Source organism: Poecile atricapillus, chromosome 3, assembly GCF_030490865.1.
Source record: "Poecile atricapillus isolate bPoeAtr1 chromosome 3, bPoeAtr1.hap1, whole genome shotgun sequence".
In the NCBI taxonomy this organism is placed as follows: domain Eukaryota; kingdom Metazoa; phylum Chordata; class Aves; order Passeriformes; family Paridae; genus Poecile; species Poecile atricapillus.
Genome location: NC_081251.1, coordinates 63852646 through 63864846, shown reverse-complemented (window position 1 = coordinate 63864846; position 12201 = coordinate 63852646). Strand labels below are relative to the sequence as shown.

The 12201-nt window shown below is 42.7% G+C and overlaps 1 protein-coding gene across 1 annotated transcript in view; it reads right to left on the bottom strand.

Moving 5' to 3' along the window:
• The window catches only part of TXLNB (taxilin beta), a 34934-nt gene extending 27143 nt beyond the window's left edge, over positions 1–7791 (bottom strand). Inside the window, exons 1-3 of the mRNA XM_058834126.1 lie at positions 7623–7791; positions 2433–2849; positions 416–507 (exon numbers count right to left, since the gene is read on the bottom strand). Coding sequence (XP_058690109.1) covers positions 416–507; positions 2433–2835 — 495 coding nt within the window. The 5' untranslated portion in view covers positions 2836–2849; positions 7623–7791. The remainder of the gene's footprint in view (positions 1–415; positions 508–2432; positions 2850–7622) is intronic.
• Between the last annotated feature and the right edge of the window lie 4410 nt (positions 7792–12201).

Sequence of the window (12201 nt, the reverse complement as noted above, 5' to 3'; positions counted from 1 at the left end):
TCCTAATACAGGAAGCTTTATACTAAGTCCTGTATTATTTTCATTTTGATGAAATCCCCAGTGCATAACTTAAAGCAAAACCCACAACAGAAGCATGCAAAACTCCTTGCAGGAGGTGAAGGCAGGAGCCAAGACACCGGTCTCCAGTGTGGGTCCATTTGGTAGATTTGCCTTTAAGTACAAATATTCTGCCTCATCAACTTTTTGACCCAAATCTTGTTTTCCTTACTTTTTACTTTTTTTCTCTTGTTCACCCATAATTATCTGACCATGACAATTGTATTGGGATTCACTTATCAGGACAGACACTACTGGTATGTGAGGTTTGACTATGCTGCAAAAAATACATGTCATATATTTTTTATACCTTCTTGTATAGGCAGTTTGCACGGAAAAGAGCCAACATTGTACTCACCAGCTCAGCATACTTCTTAAACAACAGGTCCAGCTTCTCTTCTGGAGTGTTCAGCTTATTCAAACTTTGCATCAGTAGGGTGGCTTCTTTTCCTTAGAAAAAGAGGAAGCAGAGATTTCATGCTAGAAGTAGTTTGTTGATATACAACATGTTATGAAATTGGTTGCTTGATGCATGGGTCTGTAAAAACACAGGGTAAAACAAGGCATTTTGGAAGGAAAGGAATAATTTTTGCTATAAATTTCTGTGTTTTTCTTTGCCCCATAAAAACAAACATGCTAGGACTTTTCCTCATTTCAGACCTCAGTAATGCGCTTTTTTCTAAAAAAGCATTGTCTGTGAAATGCTTTTGTCCCGTGTAATCTGATTTTCATTCAATGTTTTTGCAACACGATTAGGTCAGACACATGGCACATTTGACTGAAATAGAACAGAAAGGGCCTGGACCCCGAAGGCTTAGGAACAGATCTCTTTGCAAGTGAAAGTGGATCAAATCTGGTGTACTCAGCTCCTTTGCTGATCAACCCACACCTGACATCAGGAACATTAAGTCAGATATAGAGATCATGGTATGGAAGTAAACAATCAGAGAGTGGTAGGTGGTGCCAGCCAGGTCTGGACTATGTGATACTTGTGTAAATGAGTTCCCTGACTTGCTGAAGAAAGCTTGTATACCAGAGATAGCCTAAAAACTCCCTGGGCGTGCAGAGCTAAATCACTGCACAGACATTTAAGTATTGCTTCTCCTGTGATACCTCTTGGTTTTCATTTCAGCCCCAGGTATGAGCTGGAACTTGAACACTGCTTGTTCATCAAATACAAAATATCCCTGACATCCCTGGAGATATGGTCCCAGGGGCTTGGACATGCTTTTCCAAATGCTCTTTCCTGAGGCTGTGGGACAAAATCTGCTCTCTGCTTTGGGTTGGATGTTTTCTACTTCAAGTCTAGTGTTGTCCAGGAGTACTGTCTCTGAAGAAAATCCTTTATTTCACACTAAGTTCTCTCTACAGCATCAGCATAAATAAATGGAAGTGAGCTAAAATCAAATCCTGGTGTGAACTGTCACAAGGGCAGGTGGAGAACAGTGTGTTGGTAGGGTTTTCACTGAGCTTTCTGAGGAACCAGTTGTTTTCTTTTGGTTTTTGTTGCATCAAAGCTAAGGCAGTAGAAACTGAGGAATTTTCTTTTGGACATTCAAAGAATTTTTGAGAAAAAAAAAAAAATCCATGCTTTGTCCTATGCTTAGTCCCTTGTCTGTAAGACAAAGTGATTTCTTTACAGGCTTAGTCTGCATTTGGGTTCAGGTTCTTATGCAAAGGAGAGGCTTGAAGATTGGCTGGAGTTAAATGTAGGAAGGGAAGTAATTTACATCTGTATTAGATTGGAATGTAACTACATTGCTCTCTAGTGGCTGCCCAGCAGAAAGTAGATATATACAAAAACTTGCTGAGACTTCTTTCTAGCTCAGTTGACAGCCCTGCCAGGGCTGAGGCGTTAGAGAACAAATGTATTTGCTTATTTAATATATGTTATATAATGGGTCCAGGAGTTTACTAAATGAAAAATAACCTGGGCATGACAGTAAATTTATTCTGCAGGTCCCCATGCCACATAGTAGCACCATTATTACTGTTGTGACCAGTGAGTAGTCATACATGAGCAGACAGGAGAAGAAAACATTCACTAAGGTATAAACGAGAGGCTAGGTTTTCCTTCATCTGAGTGACTTTGTGCAGTGTGCCATTGGACTGACAGCTTTGGCTAACCAATGTAGGCAGCCAGTACATCAGTATTGTGTGATACAACTTTTCATTTTTAAAGAGCTAATATATGATATAGACTACATGCTGGGTAGTGACAAAAATAATTATCAGTTATAGAAAAGTTGTAATGGTCACTGTCATTTTCAGTGGTAGCTGGAGGTCTCTATCATCCGTACCAGAAACTTAACATGGTAAAGAGCAAGGACCAGGGAGTGTTTGCAGAAGGGCTGTGTGAGTATGTAAATACTTGCCTAATCCCTTCAGGATTTTCTTCTCCAGCTTCTGCTCCTTGTTGCTGCTGGGCTCCTTTGCTTTGGAAGCATCCCCAGAAGCCAGCTTCTCTTTCTCACTTTCCTCATTTCCATCTTCATACTCTGCATCCTCCAAGCTGCCTGGCTCTCCCTTCTCAGGCTTGTCGATTCCTGTAGCAGTGCCTTCCTTCTCCATCAGGCTCGTGGCAGACCCGTAGGTTTTAATGATGTCCTCCAGTTGCCGGCTCAGCTCCTCTGAGATGTCACACACGGCTGCTTCGGGCCAGGTACTTGACTTCTCTATGGGGGCTGGTGCAGGGGATGGCAGGCCAGGGGCAGGTTTGTCCCCACTCTGCCCATGGATGTCCTGCCCAGGTGAGGCAGAAGACTGGTCATTCTCCATGCTTGGTGCAGCACCTGACAGAAAAACAAATGGAGGGTTAATTTAAAGGCATAGAATTAGCCATATAAAGAATTAGCCATCAAGCTGTTCCCAAAGCATATGAGTGATTTTGTGTGAAATTTGGGATGGCATTTTATCCATTGGCTCTGGCTTGACAAATATGTCACACTTAGATAAATAACCAAGGTGATTTGCCTGCAAGGAGAAAAGCAAATTATATACTTCCCAAGAGACAAGCCTACCCAAATCTAGCACTTAAAAAGGAGAACCTCTTATTCCCACTGCCAGCAATGACACATGAAATGACAGCCCAGTCACTTATACTATTTTCCTTCTTGAATAAAATATTTGCCACATGTTTACTTTTCTTGATCTGTTTACCTGCAACACTGGCTACCAATATGGGCAGTTTCACTTCAGAGATGCATTAGCTTCATTTTCTGTTTCTCTCCTGTTGTCACATCTTAAGTCAATAATTACGAAAAATATTTTAAATGAAACTGGTGCACTGAAAATTGCACTGTGCCCTTGGAAAGCCCAGCATGGTGCTTGGTCTACAAGAGACGTGGTTTGGTACCGTCACAATAATGGCAAAGAATAAGATTAATAGCTCTAAAGCACCCTTCTCTTGTACTTGCTGCATGCTGCTGACAGCTTCTTTGACAAAGTACAAACTACAGAATAAATCACAATGAAATAAACCCAACCACACATAACATAATTTGATAGTCCATGGTGTTTTGTGGGGTGATTTTCAACTAATTTATTCCCAGTTTGCCAAGGGAAGCTTTTGTTTTCTCACATTTTTGAGCAGGTGCAATCAGACAGGCAAATACAGAGCCCCCAAATGTATCTGTGTTCCTGCTCTGGCTTACTTGGGACCTGGTAATGAGGTTGTCAGCAAGAGCATTCTGGGCACCAGGAAAACTCAGAGTAGTGAAGGCCCCTTCCCTCTGAGAGGGACAGGTTGCTGGCACCTCTGTGTTGCCCTTATGAAGTAGTGTAGAGGCATGGGGTGCACAGCTGGACCTTGAGCTGCAACTAACTTCCACTGCTGCTTTTGACTGCAGACTCTGTACTCTTGCCAGCTGTGAGTCCTTTCTCTCTCTTTTCCAGACTGATTTTTGGTTCTTTCCTTAATAATATGATTTACAATAGTGCCATTGGGGAAGGCAGAGGGGAAGAAGCTTGCCTGGCTGGCTCTTTCCAGCATCTGAAGCAGTTGCTTTCTTATTTTTTAGAAGACTTTGAAAACATGGAGCTAACCGGGAAACATTTTTTTCCCTATTCAAACAGGCTGTAACATATATTTTCTATAGTGCCTAAATTTCTACAGCTTTCAAAATTGTAAACTAACACGACCAAAGGCATTATGTGATAAGAGAGATGTAATTTACTGTAATAAATGACTCTGTGTTCTTAAACTCTCCCCAGTCAAAGTGATGTTTGGAAGTGCAGTGATGGCCATCACTAAGGCAACATTTTTCAAGATTTGATTTTCTAGCTATATGACTGGGCCTGCAGATAAGGTAGTCAAATTAGTTACCATCTCTCAAGCAAATAATTGAAAGCATTAAGTGGGCTCAGGAATGCATCTGGACCTGGTCACATAGACCTGTCACACAATCATATCCCATTCTTTCCTTACTCCTTGTGGCACAGTCATTATATCACTGCAAAATGATTGTAAAATTATATTGATCTGATGTCATATCAAGTTTAATTTACATTGAAAAATTAGACCCTATATGTGAAATTTAAGTGAATCATTCCAGTTAGCACAAAGGTTAGCATCCTGTTTGTGATCTTTTTTAACTAGAGTTAATTGACTGCCAACTAATTCAAGGTCAGTAAGAGTATTGTAAAGGCTAAGCTAGACACTCCACAAAATACATGTTTATCTCTGACATGTTCAGGCTAGTGTTTACTGTTGCGATCATTAATTTGAGCTAATTGGCAGTTGGCAATCAATCAGCTAGAAAATCCAGGACTACCAGCTTTGTTTAGGCAGAATAAAACTCTCAGAAAATATATCTCAATTTAAAATAAGTATTTTTTAATATGTTCATCACAGAGGGAGAGCAGGACTGCAAAATGCTCCATTTCCAAATACTAATTTATTTTCTGACTATCTCCACCTCTTTTTAAGAAGGCTCCAAATCTATGTTCTCTCTGTACCCCGACCCTCTCCCTTGGCTGCCTCCCAACTTCATCACTCATGTGGCAGCACTGTCTAGCTAAAGGTTTCCTCTAATGTGAATCACAAAGCATGTCTACAAGTACTGTAGGCTTTAAATCCACGGTGGCAATTGATCTGTGCATGATGTGTCTCAGTGACAAGGGAGAAGCATGGGTGAATGAAAGAGAAACCGGATTATTAGAATCAAGGACACAAGATGTGTACAAGCTGGCCTTGCAGAAAATCTTCCCTAACATACATTCCTGGCTAGAAAGAGATTAGTTATAATCAGTCTGAAACCATGGCAATTCACATCTGCTGAGTTTCCATCCACCAGCCCAGAATGGTGAGCAGGCAGGAACCCCAGAAATACACAGCAAGGAACTTCTAGCCCAAAGGTGACCACCTGCTGGGTCATACTGGGACTGTATTTACACACACAAATAAATATCCTAATATTTCATTTTGTTCTTCCTCAGGCTAAACCAGAGGTCTGATTTCCAGCACAAACACAATGCCTATGAAGACTTCTGTACCTTGTTTTGCATAACAGCTTCCACAGCGCTTCAGTTTATGTTCAGGGAGTCACAGCGTCTGAGAGCTGCCTGCTTACAGCCTTTGATGTTGGGAGTTTTTACTGCAGCTGGCCCCAGTTCCCCCTTGTACTCCAGACTGCTTAACCTGGATGTACACAAGGGATTCTTTCTTATCAGGCCATAAAACACTTTCGGTGCCAATTTCAGCAAGGCTTTTATAATGTGAAGTGTTTACATTATACTCTATCTTCAACACAGTAATGCCTAAAAATTAAGTGGCTGAGTCCAGAAGAGGAATTCCTTGGTTTTTCAGACTTGCCCAATTTTAGACTAGCCACCTCTTCAGTTTTGCAACCTGTTACCGTTGGCTCCAGGCACCTGAATTTCCAACACATCTCTATTCTGTTCTGTGTCAAGGGGGAGGACTGACCAGGCTCACTGAGTCTGAGCATTGCATCTTGTTTACTCTTTTCCTCCTGCCTTCTCAAGTCCTGGACCTGTTCCACAGCTGTGAGATCAGCACCTTTCTTGGCCCTGGTGTTTCAGATGGAAACTTGACACTTGTGGTTGCTGCCTACAAATGCTCACTGTGGTCCTCCTCTCCTTCAGTGGGAAACACCCCCAAGAGCCTGAGGGTGCTGCTGCCTCCCCACTGTGAGAAAGAATCTTCTCCATTCTCCTTCTTCCTCTGTTAAGAACGTGGGATAACTCAGGACAGAAATGGAGCTTACAGCACAGCTGAGCACACACCATAGCCACAGCTGCACCCAGAGGCAACAGCAAAAGGTGTGTGCCTCAGATCAGTCTGGTTACATGCTGAGTTTGTTTTTCTGCAACTATATCCATTAATATTTCACATTTACAGCACAATTTGCCTTCACTGTGCTTTGAACACAGCCAGTATTTCCAAAGTAAAAGGTCAGTAGGCAAGGGACAATGACTGATTTAGCAGAGCTGCAATAGCCATCCCACTGCTGCTGGGAAAACTGTTCCTGTGCTGGGGTATTCCAGCCCACCTCTTGCACTGCTGGGAGCTGACACTGCTGCCCAGGCACTCTCCTGGCATGAACAAAACACAAATTAAATGTCTTCTTCTTAGCTTGTCTTGCAGGCTGCCTTGAAGACTGTCACAGAATTTTGTTTATCTTTTACAAACAGTGTGCTTCCCCTTCCTTCCCATGGGATTTGCTTCCTGATTTTCTTCTTGCAGCTTGAACTTCTAGAAGGTTTACACACTGGTCTATATTTAGCTTTTGCATCCTCATGTATTCAGCAGAAGGACACATGGCACCTGCTCTGCAGCCGGGAGCTATTTTAAGCTCTTCTAAAATGGGTGATGGTATTTAGCACTTCATGCTCAAAGTTCACATACACACACATTTCTCTAAAACAAAGCTTTACATATATTTGCACCAGCCAACACATGCTGATAAAATCTGATTTTTTATCTTTATATAAAACTGGTCTGCAGTCAAAGCAGCAAACATTAAACTCTGGAATTGTCCTTGCTACTGTAACTCCGATCACCCTTCAGAAAAAATACAAGTACCTTCTTACAGTCTAGATAGACACTGCCCTATGTGTTACTTTAGAAAGCAGAGATAAAACCAGCTGTATCAGCAACCCACTGCATTTGAATAGCTTTATGATTTATGTGCAATTTTCTAGTACAAAACTGAACAAAAGTTTGGCGTTTTCATGGCAGTTTTCCATACAGACTCAGAACCAGACCTCGAGGATTTCTGAGGCCTCCTGCCTCACCTCTCACGAAGCACCTGAATCTTGACCAGTGACTGTTGTAGCAGACCACCCATGGCTCCCAGTTTCAATTCAACACAAGCACTACCAAAGTAATCTTAAATTTCTCTGATCACTCTTTAGAGAAGAATTCCTTACTTTCCAACAACCTTGGATACCTCCCTGTTTTTCTCAGATGCCACACGGTGCCCAGACTTTCCTAGGGCTATTCCTAGAAAATGCGGGTTGACGCTCCCGAAGGGAATTACTTACACTGAAGCCCTTGTGACATGTCACCAAGCAGTGACAGCAAGGAAGCTGTTCATCAGACTTACCGGAGCAAAGAGAAGAGCTGAGCAGAGGAAAAAAGTTGGGCAGAAAGCTCAGACAAGGGCACGCCAGCAACAGGACACTGGTTCTGTAATCCTGCCACTGAGGGAAGAGGGACGAGAAGACCAAGTGAGGACGGAAGGACAGAATGACACAGGAGGAGCAAACAGTGCAGGGACTGAGTGCGCACTGTGCAGGGACCGTCTCTGATAGGCGCAGGGGAAGCTGCCTGCTGGCTGGCAGCATGAGCCAGCTATGTTGGCTATTCCCTGCTCTGACAGAGATAGCACAAGAGATTAGAGACTTGGGCCCTCAGAAAGAGAAAATAAAGGAAGGATACTTACACAGCTGCTACCCTTCAAATTTAAGTCTTAATCCCTCAATGAATTGAGGCATAGTGCTGTTTGAAATTTGTCTGTATTGAATATGGATTGGTCGAACTTGGTTGAATTTTTCTGTGTCTACCACAAAGACTGGGATGGATTTCCATAATGTGAACTCCCAGCTGTGACTGCCCTTCGCAGCCTGAGATTTGGGCAGAATTTGTTAAAAACAGACTGATTCTTAATCATAGACTCACTGGCTGGAGGAGACCACAGGACTTCTTTAGTTCAAGCTCTTGCTTGGAGGAAGCTCAGCAGTGATCTCAGACTAGGTCTCTCAGGGCTTTAAATTAGACTTTAAAACCTCTGTGGATGGAGACTGCATGACCTCCCTGGGAAGCCTGTTATCTGGCTTAACTGTCATGGCACTGAAAAAGTTTCTCTTTCAACCTAGCCTTAACTTTCCTTTGTTCCAGTTTGTGCCTATTGCCTTTTGTCTTCCTGTTTTACACTCCTCTAAAGACCCTTTCATGATCTTTTTGATAATCTCCTCCAAAGCCATCCCTTTTCCAGGCTGAACATCCAACCTCTCCTCACAAGACAAGAGCTCCAGTGCCAGCCACCACGGTGCTCCTCTGTTGAAAAGACCAACTTTTCCATTCCAGTAGCAATGCTGAAAGAGGTGAGTGATGTAGCTGCCCCCCTGATCCCAGCAGCTCCCAAACAAATATTACAGCCAAGATCACCTGCCTGACCTACTTCCTGGATGTGACCGTGCTGCCTCATGTTGGCCCAAAGTTGTTGATACAAATAAGCAGAGAGCTCCCCAGGCAGCTCAGCTGCATGCTGCTTGTGCAGCAACCAGCCAGCATTTCCCACTTCTGTGACCCATAAGCCACTCAAGCACCATCTTGAGATGCCATATCACCAAAGCACCATCTGCTACCCACTCCTCCCTAGAAGGAGATATAGGTTAATTTAATGCACAAATATGCAAAAAATAGAGAATGATAGGCTGGTATTGAAAGTGGCAGCCAGGGCTATGAGAAGAGTAAGAGGCCTTGGTCTCCAGCAAAAAACCCAAACAGACTCAGAAGAAAATATGGCAAAACAAATGTATACTATAATGATTTGGGGTAAGCCTTCAAACCAATGCATGGCAACAGAAGTACCAGTAATGCTTTGTGCCTGATTTACAAGAGATGTCAGAGAAAGCAGTACTGGGTAGCTCAGTATCAAGGAGTACCAGTTCAGAAATCCATAGGTTAGCAGCATCTCAGACTTTTACTGGAGAGGACTAAAAGTCTTGCTATACTTGTGGAGATGGAGATTGGCAAAAAGTTCGCACTTGGGGTGGTTTCTCATTAGTCTTGTTTCTCTACTTGGAAAAGGCAGCTTCTGTAATCTGGGGATGCACGGGCATTGTGGCTTCAGGAAACATCAGTTCTTCCAATTTTCTTCAGACACTGTTGGTGGCTTGATAGTATTCCTAAGAAAGTTACTGATTTAGGGGTAATGAAAAGGAGTGAGCTTGCAAGGTCAGGGGGTTCTGTAGAATTTTTTTTGGAGACAGTTGGAAACTGGCTGGATGTGTTTTGAGAGAAGATAAAACTCTGGGGATGTTTGTGACAGTGCAGCGTGAGAGATCAGAATACCAGTGAAGAGTGTATGGGCTCTTTGTGCTCCTCCTGATTTGACTGAAGAATTCAGTCCCTGTTCATTTTTCTTTTGAAATGAAATCAGATTTGAGATCCAAATGCACAACTGAGCTGCCAAGGAACTAAGTGACAGCTGACCTGCAGAAACTTACTCTGGCATATTCTCACTCCTTGGCAAACACAAGGAAAGACAGGTTCAGCTTTGCTCTCTTCCACTGGGGTTATTACGTGTCAGCTTGTTTTTGCAACAGCCTGACAGCATGCATGGGAACTCTTATCACAGCTCAAATGATATGATGGGATTCACTGGGCACTGGGAACTTGGTCATATTCCTGGGACATCAAAGTGTACTGATAACAGGAAATTAGTTGGGGTCATCATTATAAAAATCAGCTACTAGTAGTACAAAGCTACATATTCTGACTTGTTCCTAAATAAGAAAGTAAATAAAACAGTCTGTGGTAGAGTCAGGAAATAGAAATCAGATAAAATCATTATTACTAAGTTTGTGGGGAGTATGTGGGTGTAGCTTCAGAAGACTAAAAGGGATATGCTGGATTTTGGGCTATGAATTGAAATAACGGTCTTAGGAATGGAAATGGAAACTCAGACAGAGAAATTTAGAGTTGAAACTGCCATGCAGGCAGTTTACATGCTGAGGACAACCAACTGCCTGGCACTTGGACCCTGCATGCTGGGATGGTTACATCTGACCAGCTCAGGAGTGAGTGGACTGAAAACACTTTCTGTGAAACCTGCACAGTGTCTGAAATTTCAGCTTTTGCAATGTTTTAGGCTCCCTGTTTTGAGGAAAAGAAAGAAATCATTCCCTAATACATGAGAAGGAGGAGAAATGTACCTTCCTTACATTAAAGCTAGATGACTCCTTGAGAATTTTCAGGAACAAAACTGAATTTATTTTATAGGTGTGTTTAGTTATGAGCTGGATTACATATCAGTAACCCTATGCTCTCTTTGTTGCACAGTGACATTTCCATGGAGGTCATAGGGAATATCACAAACAAATAATTTCAGGATTAAATGTAATCATCATCAACATAAATCTATTGAAGGATAGACTTGCCAGGGGAGGAAAAAAAATTTCCACCTGCATTTGTCATTTTCTCTACATAATATTAAATGTGTTCAGCCTTACCAAATGGAAGGACAAATTCATCATTAAGTCCATGCTATTGAAGCTTTTGGGTTTTCTTCCTTTCTTCCTCTGACATACCTTTTCCCTTCTTTGCCTAGGCCATTTTCCACAGCTGCAGCATTCAGCTCTCACCTGCTGATGCTCCCTGCTCTCCTCACTCCCTCCAGCTAATGCTGCTTTTGGGAGTTTTATGTGTTCTTTCTGTGTCCCATGGGATAGTTTAGGTGAAAGACCAACAGTTCATGTTTAGAGTCTCTCTCAAATGCTCAAGGACTTTAAAAAATGCCAACTCTGAAGGCAATACTGTGTTGGTTAAAACCACTTGAAAAAGTTTTGCGGGTTTCTTTTTCACCACAAGCAATGACAAGCCTTAGTTCTTCTTCCACCTAAATGAACACTTAGTTTCTGCAGAAGCCCTAATATCCCCTGGAGGCCATATAGGCCAGTTTGTCCCACAGGCCAGTCTTTTGACAGAAGGCAAAGAGGCTGCAGGGGTTTTCTTGCCTTCTGCACTGGCAAGGAAAGGGCTGTCTGCACCCTTTTGCAACTTGTAGCTGCTCTATTCCATGAGACCTTGCTTGCCAGCAGCAGAAGAAACTTTGGAGACTAGCATTCCCAGTCATGTCACACACAGAGATGCAGACTTCAGTGGACTGCCATGGTCTGCTACTTCAGTGCCAGATCTGTATCAGTGAGAATATAATTTTTTTATTATTGTGCAGGAACTTCTCTAAGAATCTGAATGAGTTTTTCATGGCTTTCCTCCTGAATAGTTTTTGGGTTATTTTTTGACAGATACAGGTTTTTCAAATTACAGTGTGCAGGGACAGAACCACTTGCCACTATTTCAGTCAATTATAATATAAACATCATTGTAAGGCCAAACACATTCTGGGCTGCATCAAAAGCAGCATGGCCAGCAGGTCAAGGAAGATGACTCTCCTCCTCTATTCTGCCCTTGTCAGACCCCCACCTGCCCATCTCAGCACAAAAAAGGTGTGGACCTGTTGGAACAAGTCCAGAGCAGGGCCACAGAAATGTGGGAGGACCTCTCCTATGAAAAATACTGAGAGAGTTGGGGTTGTTCAGCTTGGAGAAGGGAAGATTTGGGGAAACCTAATAGCAACCTTCCAGTACTCAAAGGGATCTTATAAAAATGAGAAAGAGTGACCTTTTACATGGACAGATAGCAATAGGACAAGGGGCAATTGCTTCAAACTGAGAGATGGTGGATTAGATATGAGGAAGAAATTCTTTACTGTGAGGCTGCTGAGGCAATGGAACAAGTTGCCCAGAGAAGTTACAAATGTCCCATTCCTGGAAGTGTTCAAGGCCAGTCTGGATGGGGTTTTCAGGAACTTAGCCTAGTGGAAGGTGTCCCTGCCTGTGGCAGGGAGATTGGAACTAGATGGTCCCTTCCAACCTGAACCATTCTATGGTTTTATG